This window comes from Drosophila navojoa, chromosome 4 (assembly GCF_054131105.1).
Source record: "Drosophila navojoa isolate 15081-1374.11 chromosome 4, UAZ_NAV_1.0, whole genome shotgun sequence".
Classification (NCBI taxonomy): Eukaryota; Metazoa; Arthropoda; class Insecta; order Diptera; family Drosophilidae; genus Drosophila; species Drosophila navojoa.
The window spans coordinates 8,315,798-8,337,959 of NC_142892.1; the positions used below are offsets into that span (position 1 = coordinate 8,315,798).

The following is a 22,162-nucleotide window of genomic DNA, read 5'->3' on the forward strand; positions in this document are numbered from 1 at the left end:
AGTGGCAGTAGCAACAGTGGTGCCTACACAGAAGCCAAATTGCATCGATACCTGTGAATTGAGAATTGGCTAGCTGCCGGCGTAATTCGAACTCGAGTCGAGCTAAAAAGCAATTACCAGTTGCCTACCTGTCTTCCATAGAACATAAATCTGCACAGTTAAAGATCGGCAAATGCTTTAAATAATGTACCAAATGGCTAACAAGTTCTCTTGCTAACGGTTAACCAATAATATGAGCTACACACACACACACACTCACACTTATATATGTATGTGCATATTAATGTATTTTGTACATACATACATTGAATTGTGAAAGGCAAATCATGAATGAACTGACGACGATGAAAGCTGACGATGACGCTCGAGTGCTTTTATGGCAGAGATCCAGAGCAAACGCAAACAATCGAACAGGAATAATTTACTATGTAAATAAGACGTGAGTCGAAGCTGGAGCTGGAGTTGTAGTTGGTATCGGAGTCGGGCTGGAGGCTGGAGTCGGGGCTCGAGAGTAGCGTGCGCCCTCGCGCCATCGAGTGGCACTTCAACAATCAAGCATTCACACAAGCAGATGGTTCGCAGCCGCCAGCGACCACCTAAACGAAATTTCATTTACTTTTCGCCTGTCATCACGGCGCAATCGCAATCGCTGCTGTTGCTGCTGACTCGCCCGAATGTAGATATCTATATAGATAGGTACATATAATAAAATGTATCTCTCTAGATATATATGTGTATGTGTGTGTGCATATGCACAACGAACACTCGCTTTATTGAGTGTTTGTTTACCTAATTCGATTACCGATCGCGTCCGTTCGCCATAATCCACAAAACACTTGACCATTTGGGTGGCACATATATGAAAACACACACATCTATACATACAATATGCAGATCGTCGTGCTTCTCGAGCAAGCAATCATTGCCGAGTAATAAGGTTGCTGACTTAATTCAAGCGCTCGAAAGTGGATGCCTTCCACTGGAAGGGCGTGCATGGCATGCAGATGGAGGGATTCCTCTTGTATCTTAATGCAATTAAACGGAAAATTAAAACAGCTGTGCATCTCGGTATTTTTATAAATTATTCATCAACAAGCTTTTGTGCTGGCTCCAAAGCAATTATCATTAAACTGAAGGCGCAGTTCTCAATTCAAAATTCAATTTGCATCAATTTCACTCTTACTTTTCTTGAAAGCAGCTTAAATAGCAAGATAATAAAAAGTTGATCACGGTAGCTAAAACCATAGCGGGATTCATTTAATTTAATTATGTCTATAAGACAATAAAAGATGTACATGTAGTAGAAGCTCTTAAAGTATATCTCAGTTTCTAATCTTAGTAAAAAACTTTTTTCAGCATTTTTTACCTACTTCATATAATAGCGCATTTCAGCTCCCTTTTAATTTAAAATTACTTCATTCATCATTATACACTGCACCTGCTACAAAACACCTGTTTGTATATAATTAAGTCCATTCATTTTCAATTTCAAATGGGCGCCAGATTACATTCACGCTCACATCCCTAAAAGTGAACGAAACTATCGTTTAACATAAACATCGATAGCATTGTCTGACATGACAATCACAAAACAATAATATCGATAGTCGAATACCATCAACATTAGAGTCAGCCCAAAACTGCTAAAAAATTTTGTATTGCTGGAAAAACTAATTATATATAATGCGCACAGTGCTTTTGAGCAAATCCGATGAGCTCTATCTGGAAAAGTGCGCTCAAGAGCACAGTTTCTCCTACGGAATTATCATTGGTCACGTAAGTACAAGAATGCGCTTGCTGCTCTGGCCGTCGCCACGTAGGTTTATTTTGTTGACTGCATGCATTTATATACATATGTTTGTCTGACCGCTCCCTAATTTGCAGCAAGCAGATGTCAGCAAGAGCATTGTTGTTCACCTGGCCCGCAACAGCGAGGAAGATGCCGACCTGGAAGATTTGACCGACGTGCGATTAACCATACGCGACATCAACTCACAGGCCCTGGCGTCCCAATGGCTTAGCGCCAGTAAAATGTGTCCCGGATCCTTCGACGTCATAGGTATGCAGTGGTGTTATTATCTATAATATATTCAATTAATCGTATATATATATATATCAATTTCAGGCATATTCATCGCTTCCGTGCGTCCGGATGTGGCGAATGAGCGTAGCGAGGAGTTTAAAAATGCCAAAAAAGTTTTTTCTGATGTCTATGAGTGAGTGCCTGGACTAACTAAATAAAAGTCTATTTTAATGTAAATCTCTCTCTTCGCATCCCTTCAGCTTGTTACTGAAGACCAACAACTCCTTTGGAGTCTACACCACAGACATGGCACAAACGGACTTTGTATTCCTTTCCTACTCTTTGGCTGACAAAACTCTGCTCTGCAAAAACTATACCTATGGAAAGTAAGTGAGAATATCAATCCATATCTATGGATCTGTATGTATATATAGAGATCTAATCGGGTTAGGTTGTCACTGAACTTCCACTGTTGACTTATGTATCTTTTCTTTATCAATTATCTTGTTGGCCACCCGCTTAACATAGACATTGCAAAAAAACGTATTTTACGGCAAACATTAAATGCATTATATGGTAAATAACAAATGTTGAAACTCAAGTACTTACACAACTCATTTGAATGTTTTTTTCGGCCATTTTGGCCTATATTTTTCGTATATATATTAATTAGTTTTGGTAGCTGTACGAGTTTTTTATGGATTGCATTTTACGTGTTTCGGTTTATCTCTAAATACATATGTATGTTGTATATTTGTAGAGCTTTGCGCGTAGTGCCTTGAACTACTTTATTAATATATTCAAATATTTCTGCTCCCCCTCTAGCGGCGGCACATTTTCGAACATGGACTTTCGCTTTGTTGAGAAACCGTTCGAGTGGATTCAGTTTGAGTGCAATTACGACTTGGATGATGTCATACCGATTCTGGATACCACGAGGCGCATTAACATTGAAGAACAGTTTCAAAACATTATATCGACGATTCGCAAATATCTGATCGCTAGCGAGGTATTTCTGCAGAACGAACTGATCGACGACACAATGGACTTGCAGACGTTCATCAAAAAGAAAAAACTGAAGGATGATAAGCTTAAGACAAGTTCGACCACTTCAGCAGGAGGAGCAGCCAACCCATCGGCTTCTTCGGCTGCATCTTCAATGCATTTACTATCGCCCATTGAGAGTTCGAATGGTGGCGTCATCAGGGCCAATATCATAATGCCCGTCAAGTGTCAGCTGGACGATCCAAAGGATATAAAAGTGCGAGAGTTCAGTGGGACTCTGCGCATGAGCGGCATGATCTTCTCACGAGTCTATTGCAACCCACGAAACAGCATAGCAGACGTGAAGCGATACTTGCGCGACGATGTGCTGCGCTCGCTGATCACACGCATCCAGGTCTACTGCGATGGTCTGACCGATCCACACGTTAACAACGAGGCGGTCTACATAAGCGAGCCACCGAGACGCGTGTTCTTCGCCATACCCTCGAATGGCAGCAGTACGTCGGGCAACGCGGTGCAGTTCTCTGAGTACTTGTTCCGCGGTGAAGCGCCCACTGTGGTCGTAGCTCAGGCCAAGCAGGTTCTTGATGTCGAGCTGGATCCGGAGACAATTTATCTGGACGCTGAGGGGCTGCCAGATGATGTGAATTTCAATTCGATGCAAACAGACACAGAAGGAGAGGACACCCGCAGGCTGACCAGCACAATGCCAAAGCGGGAATTGTCCCGCAGTCTCTATATGGTAGGCATTGCGGTGGCTCTCCTGGTGCTGCTTGCCTCGGTGGCTCTCCATTACGCAATGAACGGATAGTGCAAGCAGCTGAAAGCTGGCTATTGGTTGAATGTTCGACTAACCATTACACCACACAAAAACACACAGCCCAATCCATTTTGATATGGCGCAACATAAATCTTGTGATGGTTTTTTTTATTATTATATTATAAACCAAGGTGTACTCTTACTTTTAGTAGAAGAAGTGTAAAAATGTCCCGTTATATAGTTATATTATTAAAGCCTGGACGGGCAGCATTTAATACTAATGTAATAAACTAAACTAATGCAGAACAAACCTTATACAGGGTATTACAATGCGTGAGGCGTATCGATCCAATGTCTAAAACTGATTTCTTAATTCCATTCGAATCAATATATAGACGCCGGTTCCTATATCTGGCATGCCAGATTGCTGACAAACAATTGCACCAACTGCTCAGAAGTATAGATCTGTTTATATATATTCTATGTGAGTCCGATAATAAACAGCAAAGATTTCGTTGCTGTAAACAAGAGCATTGCGTATAAAATATATTCTAGAAGAATTTCTCTGTTTACTAACGATTTGAAAAGAATTCACAATCTGCATTCGGATATTAGTTTGAATTCTGTTGCTCATAGTTGACTCACATTAAGCTATGCTTTGTTTATAGTAGAGATAATAAATAAACTACGTTTAGTTAGAGAAAAGAAAACATTATTCAAACGATACTTAGAAGAGTGCCTATTTGTATTTACAGAATGAGTGGGCCCAGCTGTTGGGCTTAAAAGTAAACAAGTATCTCACAGCCTCTGAAACATAACGACTTACGGGCTAAATAAATATAACTACAATATGTTGGCAAGGCTTAAGGGTACTAATCTATGCCTCCCATCTAGTGCAACTTGCAGTTGCCGTTGCAGTTGACCACCGACCAGACCCAGTCCACGTAGTTGGGCACCTTGGCATAGATGCCGAATTTGTTGCGCTTGGCGCAGCCATCGCCAAACGAAGTGATGCCAAAGATGGTCCAGGGATGATTCGCTTTGGTTGAGTCGCGACACAGCAGCGGGCCGCCCGAGTCACCTGCACAGGTGTCGATGCGACCACGGCGATGACCGGCACAGAACATGTTCTAAAAGTACGCCCAGTTGTAGTAGAACCAACAAAAGATTTCCTGCGGAAGAGCTCACCTTTGTTATGGTATAGTCATGATAGACGCTGCGACAGTTCTCCATGGGTATAATGGGCACATCTGCTTGGTGCAGCACGCTGGTGCCCACCACGTCGCGGTTGCGCCTCTTGCCCCAGCCAATGACCGTGCAGTCCACGTTCTTGGGCAGCGGCTGATAGGGACGCGGCAGGCAGGAGTAGCCAATCCAGCTGGTGGCATTAACGGGCTTGGGCAGACTGCCGATGATTGAGATCAAATAAATACATTTCTTTACAAAATCCTTGAACTGCTTACCGCAACAGAGCCACATCGCTGTCCACGGTACGCTTGTCAAAGCTCGGATGCTTGTAGCTCTTGAGCACTCGCAGCTGCACCTCGGTGCCATCCTCATAGTCCAGATTGTGCTCGCCGAAGCGCACGTAGAGCACCTTGCGCACACAGTGGGCGGCGGTGAGGACCCACAACGGAGCGATCAAGGTTCCCCCGCAAAAGGCCTCCTTGAACCGATTGAAGATGGCCACCTGCCAGGGCCACTCGCCCTTGCGTGCCGCCTTGCCGCCAATGATTTTCAGCAGGTTGTACATGTTGCGGTGGCCAGTGCGCACTAAACCACATTGCAGCTTCATAGGAGTGTACTCCGGTCCCCGGTAGCCCTTGCCGCTCATGATGACATTGACTTCGTTTCGACTCAGTGAACCAGAGCCCGGCTCCGTGTGCATGCGCCGCATCGCTGTCACTGGACCCGGTCGGGACTCATAGGCGGGCACCTTCTGGACTTGGGCCTGCAGCCACTGCTGGCAGAAGCTGTTCTCCGTGTAGCAGTAGGCGATCTCGCGCAGCACCTCGCGGCCGCACTGCTCGCTGATGCGGCACTTTCTGCAAAAGATTTCAGATTAGACGCAAATTAAAGGGAGGGTTCGACAGCACTCACTTATAGCGCCTCGTGGTGCACTTTGGTGAGCACTTGGTCCAGCGACTCCACTTGGAGTAGAGGCGTCTATGACGTGGCATTAATCCTTCTGGCGTATTCCGCTCCTTTCCAGGCGGTAGCCAGCTAATGTTTCGCGCATCTGTAAACTCTTCCGAGTCTGGGTACTGAACCTCCGGCTCGAAATCAAAATCCTCATACTGGAATATATCGCCCTCTAGTCCACCATTTTCAACGCTGCCCAAGGAGCGCTGTCCAATATTTAACGATTTGCCCTCTAGGTAATCCTCAAAGTCGTCATCAATGTCCTCGAATCTTGGCCTTTGTCGATGCCTCTGCCTGGAGTCGTCCTCAGTGTGGTCGACTCTGGGTCTTTGTCTATGCCTCTGCCTGGAGTAGCCATCTATGTAATCGAGTCTAGGCTTTTGTCTGTTCCTCTGCCTGGAATTATGCTCCGAGCTATGCCGCGAGCTGTGTCTTGGCCTCTGTCTGCGTCGGTGTCGCTTCAGCACAAAAAAGTCGCCCTCATCGTCTTGGAAAGGCGGATGCGCTTCATCGTCCTCCTCCTGCTCCTCCGTGCTGGTTTCGATTGATGGCCAATTTGGTGGCTTTCGATGCACTACCTCAACAGACTCCTCATCGGAAGTGGGATAGGGATCTGGTAGGGGATGTCTAGAGGGATGTGGATGGGGATGAGGCTGTGGCTGTGGCTGGGGGTGTGGTTCGAAATACGATGGGGGCTGTGGCTGTGGATGTGGGTCTAGCTGTGCTGGGGCATATGTGGCAGTCGGATGCGGCTGATAGGATGATCCACCCGCTGCAGCTGCTGCAGCATTTATAATAATTGGTGGCGAATTGGGATAGTGCGCTGGAAAATTGGGCTGCGGCACATTGCTTGTTGAATGCCATTTAACTGCCGGATGACAACTGCAAGACAACATAAGTACGAGCAATAAATTTCATTCACTTTTACTCTCCGTCAGCCGCAATTAGCACTCACTGCAAGCACTTGTGCTGCTCCACGTGCTTCGTGTGTCCACATTTACGCTTGGCCTTGCAGAAGCGTTCGCGCCGCCTGATGCAATCCTCGTCGCACGTTGTCCACTGCGACCAGCGGCTGAAGGGATGATGATGATTGATCGAGCGCCGTCGGCCAGTCCATCTCTGATGGGCATGTGGCATGCGCAGCCTGTGCACCCGATGCCCACTGTGCCAATGGCTGCCCTGGTAGCTGGGATGGCCCAACACGTCGCGCAACTCGGCGCGTAGGTGACGCTTCGCCTCCTGCACGTGTCCACTCTGTCAAGAAACGAATGGACAAAGACAAATTAGCGAAAGCCGGCTCCAAAATCAAACATCGAAAAGAGTCGCCAACATTTCAATTTGTCTGCCAACGCTCTCTGCACCACAGACACACACACACACACACATACACTTTTATCACCGTGGATAAATCAGAGCGTAAAAATACATATATGTATATATATGGGTGTGTGTGTGTGATGCAGGGGCTGCATTACGTTTGAGATGTCATTGCTCTCGTCTGCTCCGACTGTTGCAGTTATGCTTCCAGCTCGAAGACATTCCCCACTGCCTCATCGCTAAAAATAACAGCAATTTCACTTTGCCAGCCTCGGCTGGCATATCCCTTCTTCCTGTCTCGCTCCAATCCAAAATAGGTTTAGACGCCTCCACCACCAGCACCACAATTGATATTGGCTCCGTCGTTACTGCTGCGGTAGATCGCTTCGATGTATAAACAAATCTTCTTCAAGAACTCGTTTAATTGGCCAGTCTACATGGATATGGAGTGCTCTAGAAGGCAAGGCTGCACCTGGAATTCCATTTGAGTGTCACCGATAAATCAGCCCTAGCCCGATTCGAATCCCATTCGGACTTTCTAACTGTAACACTAACAAGAGCAATCAAGCGGAAATGCGAACTATTCGAAATATCATTCAAGGGCATACGTATGTATGTATGTTTACCGTTACGTTTTTCGGGGTCATGTCAACTACTTAATATATCAATGACTGCGGAAAAAGGTCACAATGGCTTGGCTTTATTTGGCCATAGATAATTGTTGCTTAAACAGATTTGTTAATTATTCACAGTCGCAGTCAATCGACAAATTGTCGAGGGAATTGTTGTCGATTGACATCATTGTATGTGTGTGTGTGCGCGCGTGTATATGTGTGTGTCAAGTGGGATAGGCCAATCATTCATTTATATGTACATATATATCATTTATAAACTCAAACCCACCTGACAGGGAGCCAGCAGCAGCAGCAGCGCCAGCCATTTGATGAAGCTGCAAATTAAACGCATTCCCGCAGATTAATGGTATTCCAGCTGTGAATAGAGAAGAGTTAAATATTGAATTATATAAAGGTTAAGTCATACTCAATTAAAAATTTAAACTAATTTCCCTGACTACGCTAAGGATTGGGCAATAGACTATATTCGCAACGAGCCATTCGCAATGATCTATTTGTAGATCTAACGCAGTCAGATATGAAATTCGCCAATGCTCTTTAGAGGCAATTAACTCGTTTAATTTGGCTCAACTAATCGACTCATTTGCGCACAAAGTACAGCAACAGAAGTAGAGACAATCGTCGCTCTACGCACAATGCAACAATTCCGAAATGGTTTATTTTATTTTCAGATTTTTCTGATTTTTTTTTCCGCATATATTATTTTGTTTTGTAGAGCAGATTGACGCAACTACAAAGCAAAATTATTTGAACTTGCAAGAGACCTTAGGAAGCGGCTATCAAACGCGTGGGCAACAGATGAAATGAAAATGAAATAAAAGTGAAATTAATTAGCTACATGTTCATGTACATGTAATTACAAACAGACTGAAAGCAAAAATTAAAAACACACATATATTCATTATTTATCAAAAAAACATCAGAGAAAAAAAAAAAACATTCCCGGACCTGAGCACAAAGTTCGCCATTAAAATCAACTTTGAGTTACACAGAGGAATTTAAAGTGGCAACAGAAGCACTTGGTAAATGCCCAAAATAAAAAACAGAATAAAACAATGTATATTTGTTGTTTTTTATAAAAGCAAGTACAATCGATCTTACGTCAATAGTGAATACTGAATGTTGAATACTGAATGCCGAATGCCGAATGCTGACCAAATTCAGATTCAGATTCAGCTTCAGTTTCAGATGCCCCTGCTCAATCACATCTTGCCTGCACATGCATTCATATACTTGATCTCAATCTTGGCTGCTCGCGTATATGGCAACGGGTTGGCTGGCCCTTTATGGCGACACGTGCATCCAAATGGCACTAGGGACAGACAGACAGACAGACAACCAGCCAGCCAGCCTGCCTGGCTAAAACAGTCGTGCTTCGCCGTTCTGGTTTTTGCCCCATTCCCATTCCCATATACAATCCCCATTCCCCACTATATAATGACCATAAAATCCATGAACGAGCCATTCATATGTCAATGTGCAATCGATAAATAGATGCTGGCAATATACACATTGTATATTTCAGTTAAACAATAGAAATGTGAGCGTATCGTTGGGGCAATTCCAAAGCTGGGCGTTAAAAGCTGCTTTATCATTTATCATATTCAGCAAGTGTACCTGCTACCTCCGAGGCATATAGTATTTACCGCACTTTACGCTCGAATTCCATTTCAGCTTTAAGAATAATGCAACTCTTGGAATAAATGACTTTTTCAAGGATTTAAAGCCAACTCTTTAATATACGATTAGGAAAAATGGAATGATTTCTGCTAATAGAAACAATTTTATTACCTACATAACATCGCATTTTTTCGAGCTTTTGACTATTTTACTTTTATTAGAGCCTCACTCTCAGTCTCTTCTTACATACATATATCAATATAACTCTATTCATACTCCTTGTTTATTTTTCCCTTCTGATACTTGGCTTCTTCCTCTTTCTTTCTTGATCCAGCTTTCAGTTTTCATATTTTTTTCCAGCCCTCCCTCCGGTCGGTCGCTTACTCCTAGATTTTCTCATTCCCCTTCCATTTCAATCTCTCCCTAATCTTTAAAATTTCACTGCCCTTCTTTGCAATTTTCATACTAATCAAATATTGCCTGCCATAGAGTGAAAATGCTCGGGTCATAAATAACAGAATGTAGTTTACGGGTTCATTTTTTAATTGGCTGTCCAAACATGCTTCTGTATCTGTCAGCTCGTCCATCTCGTATGTGCAGCGATCTCATAATTTAAGGTTGAGTAACAGAGCAGCACTTTATTATTTTATGCGTGACTGGGTGTATGTGTGTGTGTGTGAGTGTGTGTTTGTGGGGAATATTCAGCATTATCAGAAAAAAAACCACTAGAAAACTATTCTTAAACACCTGACGACATGCCTATCTGTCTATGTATATATGTATATATATGTATTATATGTATGTATATAGCTATGCACATAAAAAACGGCTCTTCTTAATTTAGAACGCAGCGCGACCGCAAATCACCCGCAACAGCAGCAACAGCAGCAACCGCAGCAACCGCTGTCGACGCAGACGCGGATGCGCAGCCGTCGTGTAAACAAACCGTTCGTCATTTTATAGATATATGTATGTTGTTGAATACCCCACCCAGACTAAGTGGGATTAAAATGTTACAATTTTACGAGATTAACAATGAAAAACATTTGCCAAATTCCTTGACATGTCGTCATAGGGCTTAAAAAAACTAAATAGAGATTGTGGAAAAGTAGACACCACTTGTTATGACTTTAGTGGGTTTGTTTATGCCCAAGGGTCGCATAGGGTAGCTACGACTATTGGGTATGAATTTATAAAAATCTGATTCTAGACCTAGACTTCATGTTCCTTTATACTTTATTATTTATGTCATTAATCCCCTTTTCCTTATACTCATTGTCTATCCCTCTATATATTTATCTACATCTCTGTTTATCTCCCTCCTCGTATCTGTCTCTCTCCCTCTCTCTCTGTCTGTCCCTGTGTATATCTTAAAAACTTTCTTTAAAATCAATCATTATATGCGATTTTCATCACCTCAACTATTTTAAGATTATCACAATCATTCTCTAAGCCTAATTGCACAATATATAAGCGCATTTGATAGTCGCATAGACACTCAAGCGGCTCGCTCTTACTCGAATGAGCTTTTCATGAATGAAAATTTACGCAAAACCAAGAGAGCTGAAAGAAAAAAACCAAGAGAGAAAAAAACAGTAGCCGCGCGTTAGTTAAATGCTCGATAGTCATCGGAATTGGGCGCACCACCTGCCACTAGAGGCAGCCGCCAAGTCTGGCACAGCCGCCTGTGGCAGCCAATGGATGCACGAGCGGCAGCCGCGACTGCGGGGGCACAGCGGGGCGCCAGTTCAACGAAATGCAATTTTAATGACGCTTACGAAAAATAAAATGAAACACGACAAAAAATAGTCAGCCGAATCGCCGCTACTGTGGCTTTTTAGTATGTGGGGGTTTGTTGTTGTTTATGTCTCGAGTGGGCAGCGGCTGCTCTGCTCGTGGGCAGTTCTCGTCTTACTATAAGTGTGTGTGGACACACTCACACTCGCATGCTGCTACTTATGTGCAGATGGGCAGCCACAGCGGAAGTTGAGCAGTTGTCAAGTCGCGACTTTAGTTTATTTATTACTCGCGTGTTTATAGAAGGATGAAAGAAAAACCTAAATCCTAATCGGAATTGGATAGCTGATAGCAAACTAAAGGAAGTTCAGCAGTTGTGTCAAGTCGTAGTTGCAGTTTATTTACTTGTGGCATTCCAGTTCGTTTATATTCGAACTCGAATTCGATTCGTTTAGTAAATATACACTAGACTCTGGTGACAAAATAAAACACAACTGTTTAGGTATTTATGTTATGTATACATGCATATACATGTGTATGTACATATATAAAACGGATGCTGTTGGCCATAAATCATGATTCGGCGCCGCTGTCGCTGCAATCGCTAAGATGCCACATTAAATGCGTCGCCACCCCCTGGCATAAGCGCCCAGGCAACATATTTATAACACATGCGCTTAATGCACGCATGCATGCATGCATGTGTGTGTGTGTGTTTGAATTTGCATATTGTTTTTTATTATGAATGAAACTGTTGATGCACTCATAACTAGCGCTGCACTGGGAGTACATACATACATATATGTAAACAGACTCACACACGCACATGCACACATACATATCTGTATGTTTATATAAATTTATAAATATATGCACATATGCCTGCCTGTATATATCCGTCAACTCAATGAAATGGAATGACGACATCTATTTAAGGCCGCATCTCTATATATTGTCGCTGCGATTTTGATCGCTATTCAATTGAACAATTCCGTTGGTTGGCGCGTACGTTTAATGATCTATTATTGGTATTATTTGCATGCTAATCGATCGAAAGGCGCCCATCAATTAGAGGCTAAGGCTGCCTGCCGGTTACCTGGCCAATACCTGCAAACAGGGTGCGCTCAACTCAATTGAAGAAACCACCAAAAGCTGCCGCCAAAAAATTGCAAAGTTTTTTCGTGTTTTATTTTCGCACTTTTTTTTCAGTTTTGTTTTTCTTAAATTTTCTATTTTTGCACTTTGGGTTGTTGTTTTTGTGGTTTTTAAATAATTTTTGTTATATTTTTACATTGGATTTGGATTTTCATATATAGACCAACAACTCGCTACAGCTTCAGCCTCAGCCTCGCTGCCCAAATAAAGCACGCAGACGCACACACACACAGAGGCAACCAACCGATCGCGACGCCGTCTTCTCGAGAACTGAACGCCAACGCCGAGCGCTTCAAACGTTGCGTTCGATGCTGCCAGCGACTATTTTCCTCGCAACATACACGCACACACACAGCGAGAGAGACACACACACACACACACAGACAGCATTTTAGCGCTCGCACAGTGGGCCACAGACGTTCGCCTTTGGTTTTGGGAATACTGCGCAAAAAGTGTGAAAACCCCTGAGCATGAAATGGCTTAGAGCGTCGACCTGGTTCCGTGGCCAGTCCCTAAATATGGCCATGGTCATAAACCAGCGCCTAACGGAGAATCCAAATACCATTTCAATAACAATAAAAAGTGACTTGAGCATATAAATTTAATCATATATGTACTTAAACACAAACTGCGATTTGGAACTATTCTTAAAGTTGGCTAGCTTAGCTAGTGGTAACAGTGCCACGTGGCCACGCGCTCATTGAGCGGGGAATCGCGCAGCAGACGCAGCTGCTCCATGCCCGACTCGGAGGCGTTGTCAGCGCCGCTGACTATAACCGTGCCCAGCACCAGTTTCTTGGCCATTTTCAGCTTGGTGGCCAGCGTAATGCGTATCACAATGTTCTCCAGCTGATCCAGGCTGCGCAATGGCACACATATGGTCGCCTCATCGCCGCCAGAGCCGTCCCATTTGGTGGATAATGATGGGAAGAACACGGGCGACTTCCAGGCATCCACATAGATGCCGTGCTCGAACACGGTGGTCTTCACATAGACACCGCCGCCGGCTGTTGCCTCCAGCTCATCCTTGACCTTGTTGGAGCAGCGCATTCGCGAAGTCGTTACCCGCAGCATGAGTGGACCACCCGCCCCATTGGCCACATTGCTGATGCCCATCTTGCGCTTCACCTCGGCCGTCATGCGCTGCCAATTGTTGGCACCTGCCGCCACTGGAATGTCCTTCGTCTCCGTGGGCTGCGGACTAGGGCCCGTGCCCTCGCTCTCGCTGAGATCGCGCACCTCCAGCGCCAACTCCACCACGCCCTTGGGCGCATTCGTGAGCTGTAAAAGCAAAACAAAATAAAAGCGAGTCAAGGGTCAGTCTCTGCTTTCGTTGTCTCTGCATATGTTTGTTTGTCTTGTGTGTTACGCAGTCATCGCAATTTACTTTTGGCCAACTTTCTCTAGGCCACATTAAATGCACATACTAATTTCATTTTTATGCTCGTCTAACTTATGAAGCTATGCACTCGACACCCGGCTGTCATCTACATGTACATACAATATTTATAAACATATAAAGTTGAGTCAAGTCTTGGTCAAATCTGCATGTCAACTTGTTTGTTTTGATAGCTTACGTTGCTGCTGCTGCTGCTGCTGCTGTTGTTGTTGTTGTTGCTGGGCGTTGTTTTTGAAACGGTTGTGGTTATATCTTTAATGGGCAGCCAGAGCTCCTCAGTCGAATAGCAGCCGGTGCGAGAATTGCGCTTAAACAGCTTCGGCTCCAGATAGCAAGTGACGGAACCTAAATCGCATATGGAAATTTAAACAGAAATGTAAATATGTATATCAGTAAACCATTATCAAATTAAATACTTAAAAATATTAGTCACATTTACTTATATTATAAATAGTATATAAGATACCTACCTATATTTCTACGTGATTCACTTATTGTTAACGGTGGCATGGCATCCCTAGGATTTTCTGTTGTCTTCTTGCTCTTTCCATTCTTTGGCGTTGACCCATTTTCAGTCTGGACTTCGCCGGAGGAGAGCCGCTGCACGAAAGTGGAGCTCTTATCTTTTAGGGAGCGATAGGTCTTGTTGAATCGATTGAAACTCTGGAAGGCATTATTTATTTAACCTACATAGATACAAATTAGACGAATATGAACAACAGCAACTGTTGACTTACGGCGGCAGGCAGCTCCAGCAGAGCATATACTGTAAACACCACGAATTGGCCGGCGAAAAGCTCTTCAGGTGCGGAAGTGTCGCCACTCGTGCGTCTCTGCACCTGGCGTCTGGAGGAGAAGGCGGAGCCATGCTTCAGGGATGGCCTATTGGCAGAGAAGAGGTCTTAGTGGATGTGATTCGGATGTCATCTCAAGATACCTACTTAATGTCTGGCACTAGAGGAAACTTGAAATTTTCATTGAACTTGGGCCATGTGTTGGTCTGAACGCTGCTATCCAAGCGCTTAGTGCCGGGAAACAGTTTAACCTGCAAGAAATCGAAAACGCGTTCAATTTTATGGAGTCTATCTATACAAAATATTTATATAGTATTTTTTCAGACAGGTTTTCATTCGCACTCTAATTAAACAAATGCAATCGAAGGCTAAAGACAAAAAGCTTTTAATTACCTTTATTAGATAGCCCTGAACGATCTTGAAGCCGAATAGGGAAGGCAGGTGTCGCGCCGCAATCAGGTGCACATTCAACTCGGGTACGCCCGCCGTACCGTTTGAGCCCGCAAAGCTCTGCTGACTGCCCTCCTTTGGGTCGTGCGTCTCAATGGTTATCTGGAAGCCAATCTCCGGTTCCAGGGCGACCGAATTGCGCGCTGTGTCTTTGGCATGCTGGCCCGGCAGCAGAGTTCGCAATTTGTTCATGTTGTTCCAGTTAACGTCGCCGCTCAACTGCACTGCACTGCTGTCTTCTGTGCTTTTCCATGCGAATGTGTGAAAGAGAAAGAGGTGATAATTCAATTTATATAAATGATTTCAGAGTTCTTATCTACGACTCGTACTCCGTATTGATAAACGCTAAACACGAAACGCGAGCCGCCAACGCCACTTCGACCGCCCATGCTCAATTGCCCCATGCGCGCTCTCTTTGTCTCTCCCGCACTCTCAATTGTAATTGAAGTAGTTGCATATATGTATGTATGTGTGTGTGCGTGCTTCCAGTGCGCCTTCCACTTATCACATGCTCTGAGCGCAAGCCAGTTGAAAGCTACGTTTGGATAAGCTCCCGCTCAAACAGCTGTTCGCGGCAAAGCTTTCGCCTCGCTCCAAATGCTCACCGTCTGTTAGCGCCAGCGCTCTCTTGCCGCGCTCAGAGAGCAGCTGCTCGTGCCGTGCAAGTGCCCAGTAGCGAATTGGCTGCTGACATGCAACTGGCAGGTTGCTCAGCTTACATGCCCACATGTGTGTAACGAAAGCACACACATTCACATATGCAAATGAACACAATATGCATGCGGGTATTATCTTTAGAATCTGAGCTGTTTATTAGCTGATGGGGATTTTGGGCAAAAGTCTTTGACCCCATAATAAATTACAGGCACACAGACACACTCACGCACAGCTGATGACTAACATTATTGCGCATACACCCCGTATGCCGCCAGAACGTACCGCACGTGGCGCTTGTCGCACTTACACTTTATCAATACAATCGACGACAATACTCAGTGTAGCAGCGAGAAAGTCACAGACAGAGTTTAAAGAAGACCTCGTTTGTCAGACTATTTATACACATGGAATAACTGTGTCGCTCTATGTTCTGCAATTGCTCAACCACTGGCGGCGGCAGCTGATGTCGACATGCCTAAGCCCGGGCCACAAAGCGAAACATTTAGCACGGTCACAAAGCGCAACAATTAACAACTCGAGATGATCAACGATCAACGCTAGCCACTCCACGATCGCTGCTCAATGCTCAGTGCTCGCGTTCTCGGTTCTCGGTTCACCGTTCTCCGTTCTCCAGCTGATCCAACGCTCAACTGAAATGTAAACTTGGAAATTATTTCGTATGCGGTCATAATAATAAACCATACACAATCATAATGCCGACACACATTCTCGCAACTTTGTACACTCACACACATTCTCTCATATAAACATTGAGTACAAGCAAGCATACTTAAGCACACATACACACACACACATAACTTTACGCTTTCATACCTCGAGCTTTGATTGTCGTTGCTTTCTTGCTCAAAAATGCAATAAGATTCTCTCACCGTCGTCGTCGTCTTTGTCGTCGTCTGTGTCACCGTTATCGCATTGCAACAACAATTATGGGCACAACAAAAGTTCTCAGCGGCTGAGCTTGTGCGACTCTCTAATGCGCTACAATGGATTCAACAAGTTCTGGGTTGTGAAGATCTCAGCTCTCTCTCTAGACATTCAAAACAATTAATTTCCCGCGATCTACATTAAATAATTTAATCATTTATAACTTGGTCAAAACAGTCATTTAGAATTCATTTGCTTCTACATATTATTAAAAAAAAAAAAACAATTGAATGATTCATTTTTTATCTACATTGATTTTAAGCTTCTAGGAATTTTATTTTATTTTTATTTTTTTTTGCCAAAATGTTTGCCAACAACAAGAACTATAAATATGCCACTTCTGGGAAAACTGCTACATCATAACTCCGAATTCTATATCAAGACTAACAGCATATTTGAGAGGTATACATTTTGATTAGCTTGACGTTTAATTGATTAGGTATTTAAGTAGAGCAATAAAATGTATCATTTCTTTATCGAAACTCTTGATAAAACTGTCAACTTCCAAAAAACTGACCCTAATTTAAGGTTGAGTTGGCTTACCATTAAAAGTAAATATAGAAAACATTTGAATTCCCCTTTTCATATTAATGTCTAAGTTCTAAATATATGCTGTAAGACTATATTTAATATGCTTCCAAAGTTTCACACAACAAAAGTTGGTCGTTTTTGCAATGGCAATAAGAAATATCAAATTAAACTGGAATCTACCCTATATTAATTTGTCGAAAATTCGTTTGAATTTGATTCCATGTTAATGAATTTCTTGTCAGAATAATACAATAAAATTGCCAGTTGCACATATTCTAGGAACATAAACGTCTGTTTACATACCTCTTTGAGCAACGTCTGCAATCTGAAATAAACGCGAATTCTTTACGGTAAGCAATAGAAAGAACCAAGACAGTCATTTGAACAAGGTAAATATATTTAAATAGCATGCATGCACACAATAGAGGTGTGCATGAATATGTTTGTGTACATGTGTGGGTGTGTGTGTGTGTGTGTGTGTGTATGTGTATATAACTAGAAACAACTATTAACTACAACTTCAGATTCCGGTACCTGTCTATGTCTGTGCCAAATTTGATGCTGCAGTCCCGGCCGTAAATAATTGTATATTTATAATTTAGGATTTATGCTGCCAAAAGGCGAATTAATTTTGATTGCCTTTCGACTGTGTATGTGTATGTGTTTGTGTGTGTGTGTGTTGTCAAATGTCTCAATGGTATTCTGACCTAGCCTAGCCTAATCTAAAGCCCAACTGGACATTAAAACTAGTCCACCTCCAGTTTCCTAAAGCTACCCACGACGCCGGCATCAATGTCGCCCACGTCGTTGCCCGCAAAGTTGGCCGCCTCCTTGGTGATCTCGATGTGCATGTCGTCCAAGGCGAGGATCGCAGCGCGGCGCTGCAGCAGCTTAGCCTTGAACTCGCGTATCATGTCGGCGATGGGAACAGTGCCGCCGTATTCCTTGGGCAAAATGGCTGGATCCATCTTTGTCTTCAATGCGTCCACGTTCTTGTGCACCTGTCGAAGAAGCAGTTATTAATAGAGTTGATAAAAATATATATATAGAGAATCAACTTGACTTACAATGATGCGCTTCTTCAGCTTGTCGCTGAGCATGGACACGCCCAGCTCAATGATGCGATTGGCATAGTGGGGTATATTGACAAAGTGTGTCTCTTTGTGGCGCATGGGCGTCGAGTTCTGAATGCACTTCATGATGCTGCGCAGATCGGTCAGCGACCAGAGACTCACGAAGCCCATGTTCATGCCGCTCTCGTCGTTCACATAGACATAGCCCGACACCTGCGAGTCCTCTTCGTCCAGCAGCGACTCACAGATCAGGCTGTGCACGCGCGCCATCTGCACCGATGTGAACTTGTAGGGATCGAACTTGGCGGCCACCGAGAAGATCACCTGACGCCCGGTCGCGTCGCGCTGCGGCAGCGGCACCAAATACCCGGCATCGAAGATCTCATTGATGGCCGGATCATTGATGTCCAGTTTCTGGAACCATTGGGGATACAACTGGCGAATGGTCAGATAGCGCTCGAGCATCTCGCAAGCAGCGGGCACTGAGAATTTCTTGGTGCGCAGAAAACGCAGCAGGAAGATCGCATCAGTGCGGCACTTCTTGATGTGCGGATGCTTGGCAATCCACTCGCGGAACTGAGCCAAGGCCTGTCGCCGTATATTCTCATCCTCGTGCAGCTCCTCCCAGGCCACCGCCTTCAGGTCAGCGCTCAGAGAGCAAACATACGGATCAAAGTCCTTGTCATTGGATGAGGATCCATTGAGCTTGGGTTGTTGCCGCACCTCAGTTTCCAGCACTGCAAGAATAGATACAATTATGTTTATTATAGCCGCTGAAAGCCAATTAAAGTGTATACAGAAAGAAACGAAAAACGATTTATTACGTATAAGCGGTGTATACAGCGAATAGTACTAATTGTGTAGTTGGCCTTGGTCAGGCACCGAAGCCGTTGCTAAAATGCTAAAATTCATCGAACTTTGGGTATTAACTACTGTTTACTAACCTACATTAATCAGCAGTCACACAGACACACACAGACGCAGGTACACAGATACAATTAAGGCCCACCTGCATTCAAGTTTGTTTTCTCTTAAACTTGGGTCATTGGCTTTGGCTGTGTTGGGTTTTATGGCAATCAATGTTGCGTGGGTTCAGCTGCCGCGCATTAGTTAGTGTCAAAACATCTATGGATCTGCATATGTTTATCAGCCTCAGAGTTGGCAAATTGAAAACAAAAAACCAAAGCATCGATTAAAAAGAGAGCTGCTGATTTCTATCAGGCTGAAATTACCACAGCCACAGCCATCGACAGAGCCACAGCCACAGGTGATCAACTGCGGGCATTAACCAGTTGGCTTCTTTTTGTCTAGCCACCGGTCCATTGACCATGACCCAAAATGAAGGGACAGTTCGTTTTGCATATGAACACCGATTCGAGCACATCATACGATGATAGCTCATTTAAATTTCTACACGCTCAAAAACCCATTTGGTTCGAAGGTCAGCGAAGAGATAAAGGCAGCAGAGCAGCAGATGATTATATCACCTGCAGCAGTTGTCAACTGCTTGCAGGCACTGTATCTGTCATTGGCCAGTGGCTACTTGAACATGGCCAATTGAAGGTATATACTTGAGATAAATAAAGCATTGCCTCTGCGCAGTATTAATGGCCATATTAATTGGCTTGCCGCTGCACAGAAAGAAAGAAAACGAACCGATTTTGGTCAACAAACTGTTTATGAGCAGACTCCCATAGCGATGGCCATAACAGTGGACGGCGTTAAATCAAGTTTTATTTGATGTTTTTTTCACTTTCATGGCCTTCACACAGATTTCAATGTGAGCTGAGAGGAAGAGTGCGGGGCTTTGACACTGCTCAAAAAAAAAAAAAACCAAGAAAAAGAAACAAAGCAAAAATTCGTAATATGCCCTGCTTTGACTATGCCCAGTTTACATGGGCATATGTACATATGGGCGTGCATGTATATATATGTATGTGTGTAGTTATTGACGATTGCGTTTTTGGGTCATATGGCCATATGCGCTACAGGAGACAGCAGCAACAGCAGCAACAGCAGCAGCAGAAGCAACAGCAGGAAAAGGAGAGCGAAAATTTCAAGCTGAGCTTTGCGACGTGCAATTTGTGTTTTCTTTTGTTCGCTCTTTCTCTGCATCCGCTCGGCCAATTAGCTTCGTGGTTACATCATAGCATCAAATCTGACAAAACTCAAGTACAGCAACAAAGCGCCAGCAGCCAAAAAGAAGAGTGAGCGAGTGTGTGAGAGAGAGAGAGCGAGAGTGCAAGAGCGGAAGACACTCGAAACGAGTTTCTGGCTTAGGCAAAGCTTTCAACTCCAGGTTTACAATTCACTCAAACTTTAGCTCGAATCGCATATGCCGGATATCGATGTAACTTCCCATTAAGCCTCCCACTTAAGAAATCTACTGCAGCTAAACTAATATTTAACACTTTGTCATTGAAGTGGAAGGAAACCTTTTAACATGAATACTAATTCTACAAGTGGCTGTAATGGGCGAGTACGTAATCTCTCGATCATTAGAATGCAACTGAATGAATCGCCATCATTAGAAAATACACAATTCATTAGCTGAAAGTGTTAATTGTCAAGTCTCAACACGTTCGACTGTACGAATTCATAACATTTATCGATTGGGAACTCTATATAAAAGCCCCCAAGGCACATTGTATACGAAATGTCGAATGTTTGTCGACTCTTCTTTTGGGGGTCTGTATGCGAATGGTGTGCGCACAGCGAGGTCACAATAGTGTGACCGTTACTGCAGTTGCTAAACTGTGATCGCCGCTGAATATCAATGAATATGTGGTATGTCTATATACACACGCAATTGTATCTATATATACATATGGGTATTCATAACTGAAAAGTCACATAGACGCTGATTGCATAGACTCTGTGTCCGTACGCTTTATTTACTTTTTTTAATGGCGTTGGCCTTGCCGCACGGGCCTTTGGCTTAACATTCAAAATGTTAACGTATAGCGTATTACCAACTAGCGCGTAATTTTAATTGACTTGTCGGTTGAGCAATCGCACCGCCGCTATTGGCCAATACCAGATCGCAGATATGCAGAAATACAAAATTACATAAGCGATTAATAAATACACTTGACGAAATTTCGTGTAACCAGACTGCAAGTGAAAGCCAAGAACAGGTCCAATAATTGCCCAGAACTTCAGCTTGATATTTGATCTGATCCGCACAGATGTTGCAGCATAGTAGTCGAAAGAAAAATAAATAAAACTAACTCGACTGAAGCTTGAGAAAAGCTCAAGCCATGTGGTGCTTCGGTGAAAGCGAAAGTTTTTCTTCGGCTGCAGATTTGCTTGTATTTTTCTCATGTGTGTGTAGGTGTGAGTTTTTTTTTTCTTGTCCATATCCTTTCCCCTATTATGTAAGTGATGCAACATGAACTCACTTTTAGAAATCCGTTTCAAACTGATTGGCTTGCGCGCTTTTGGCTAAAACACTTTAATTTCACAACTTCGCCAAAAACTTATATAAATATGGTTTACTTGTGCGCCAGGTTAAATAAATTAAAGTTGTTGTTTTTTGTTTTCTTTGTTTCTTTTTTTTTTTTGGCCCAGCCGACGACGACGACGAACGTTGTGAACGTGGAGACGCTTTGAGCGAAACTGACGCTTTTTGGCTAACTGAAAACTTATTTAAGCCGCGCTCAACGCACTTCCACTCAATTGGCTTTTGAGCAGCTGACGGCGCACACAGCATTGAGTCGAGTGACATTTGAACGGGCGTCGGAGCAGTCGAAACGCACCGTGGGCCAAACGAGTCCGAGTGCTTTAAATATAGCTACTCCTGCTTCTATTCCTGGTCTATGATGACGTGCGCTCTATTGTTTTACGTTTTATATTTTTAACCAGGTTAGACATCAGAGGCCAAATTATCAATAAGCCCCCACTAAACATGGCAGTGCGT

At 43.6% G+C, this 22,162-nt stretch overlaps 4 protein-coding genes across 13 annotated transcripts; 1 reads left to right on the forward strand and 3 right to left on the reverse strand.

Moving 5' to 3' along the window:
- Positions 1–1,582: 1,582 nt before the first annotated feature.
- On the forward strand, positions 1,583–4,098 carry LOC108651528 (protein odr-4 homolog). 2 transcript variants are annotated; one of them, XM_089259620.1, is made up of 6 exons: positions 1,583–1,776; positions 1,885–2,059; positions 2,126–2,216; positions 2,284–2,409; positions 2,552–2,599; positions 2,849–4,098. In XM_089259620.1, exons 1-6 carry the CDS (start codon positions 1,684–1,686, stop codon positions 3,837–3,839), a joined length of 1,524 nt encoding a protein of 507 aa, XP_089115746.1. In that variant the 5' UTR covers positions 1,583–1,683; the 3' UTR covers positions 3,840–4,098. The 2 variants fall into 2 exon arrangements, with proteins under 2 accessions (XP_089115746.1, XP_017956805.1); XM_018101316.3 differs by lacking the exon at positions 2,552–2,599.
- Positions 3,940–12,780, reverse strand: LOC108651526 (uncharacterized). 4 transcript variants are annotated; one of them, XM_089259618.1, is made up of 8 exons: positions 12,760–12,780; positions 12,347–12,586; positions 8,151–8,237; positions 6,886–7,184; positions 5,889–6,812; positions 5,252–5,833; positions 4,977–5,193; positions 3,940–4,918 (listed from the first exon to the last, which is right to left on the reverse strand). In XM_089259618.1, the coding sequence occupies exons 3-8, from the start codon at positions 8,211–8,213 to the stop codon at positions 4,679–4,681; spliced, it is 2,325 nt and encodes a 774-aa protein (XP_089115744.1). In that variant the 5' UTR covers positions 8,214–8,237; positions 12,347–12,586; positions 12,760–12,780; the 3' UTR covers positions 3,940–4,678. The 4 variants fall into 4 exon arrangements, with proteins under 4 accessions (XP_089115744.1, XP_030238266.1, XP_030238263.1 ...); XM_030382406.2 differs by lacking the exon at positions 12,760–12,780 and having other exon boundaries at positions 12,347–12,678; XM_030382403.2 differs by lacking the exon at positions 12,760–12,780 and having other exon boundaries at positions 12,336–12,678.
- A 201-nt stretch (positions 12,781–12,981) lies between these two features.
- LOC108651529 (uncharacterized) lies at positions 12,982–17,840 on the reverse strand. 6 transcript variants are annotated; one of them, XM_089259624.1, is made up of 8 exons: positions 17,705–17,839; positions 17,474–17,495; positions 14,981–15,276; positions 14,735–14,838; positions 14,531–14,675; positions 14,264–14,456; positions 13,972–14,138; positions 12,982–13,675 (listed from the first exon to the last, which is right to left on the reverse strand). In XM_089259624.1, exons 3-8 carry the CDS (start codon positions 15,227–15,229, stop codon positions 13,061–13,063), a joined length of 1,473 nt encoding a protein of 490 aa, XP_089115750.1. In that variant the 5' UTR covers positions 15,230–15,276; positions 17,474–17,495; positions 17,705–17,839; the 3' UTR covers positions 12,982–13,060. The 6 variants fall into 6 exon arrangements, with proteins under 6 accessions (XP_089115750.1, XP_089115748.1, XP_030238273.1 ...); XM_089259622.1 differs by lacking the exon at positions 17,474–17,495 and having other exon boundaries at positions 17,705–17,840; XM_030382413.2 differs by lacking the exon at positions 17,474–17,495 and having other exon boundaries at positions 14,981–15,281; positions 17,705–17,831.
- On the reverse strand, positions 17,550–21,869 carry LOC108651532 (clavesin-1). The gene is made up of 3 exons (XM_018101321.3): positions 21,645–21,869; positions 18,238–18,980; positions 17,550–18,171 (listed from the first exon to the last, which is right to left on the reverse strand). Coding segments are annotated over exons 1-3 (999 nt in total). The 5' UTR covers positions 21,646–21,869; the 3' UTR covers positions 17,550–17,916.
- Between the last annotated feature and the right edge of the window lie 293 nt (positions 21,870–22,162).

Bases quoted from the DNA above. Each gene is read 5' to 3' on its own strand.
- LOC108651526 (XM_089259618.1), bottom strand. From the start codon at position 8,213: ATGCGTTTAATTTGCAGCTTCATCAAATGGCTGGCGCTGCTGCTGCTG. The intron at 7,185-8,150 runs GTGGGTTTGAGT...GTTTCTTGACAG, and splicing joins TGCTGCTGGCTCCCTGTCAG to AGTGGACACGTGCAGGAGGC. The intron at 5,834-5,888 runs GTGAGTGCTGTC...AATCTTTTGCAG, and splicing joins TGCACCACGAGGCGCTATAA to AAAGTGCCGCATCAGCGAGC.
- LOC108651528 (XM_089259620.1), top strand. From the start codon at position 1,684: ATGCGCACAGTGCTTTTGAGCAAATCCGATGAGCTCTATCTGGAAAAG. The intron at 2,060-2,125 runs GTATGCAGTGGT...TATCAATTTCAG, and splicing joins CGGATCCTTCGACGTCATAG to GCATATTCATCGCTTCCGTG. The intron at 2,600-2,848 runs GTAAATAACAAA...CTCCCCCTCTAG, and splicing joins AACATTAAATGCATTATATG to CGGCGGCACATTTTCGAACA.
- LOC108651529 (XM_089259622.1), bottom strand. From the start codon at position 15,229: ATGAACAAATTGCGAACTCTGCTGCCGGGCCAGCATGCCAAAGACACA. The intron at 14,676-14,734 runs GTAGGTATCTTG...CTCTGCCAATAG, and splicing joins CCTCTAGTGCCAGACATTAA to GCCATCCCTGAAGCATGGCT. The intron at 13,676-13,971 runs GTAAGCTATCAA...TTGCTTTTACAG, and splicing joins GCAGCAGCAGCAGCAGCAAC to CTCACGAATGCGCCCAAGGG.
- LOC108651532 (XM_018101321.3), bottom strand. The intron at 18,172-18,237 runs GTAAGTCAAGTT...CTTCTTCGACAG, and splicing joins AGCTGAAGAAGCGCATCATT to GTGCACAAGAACGTGGACGC.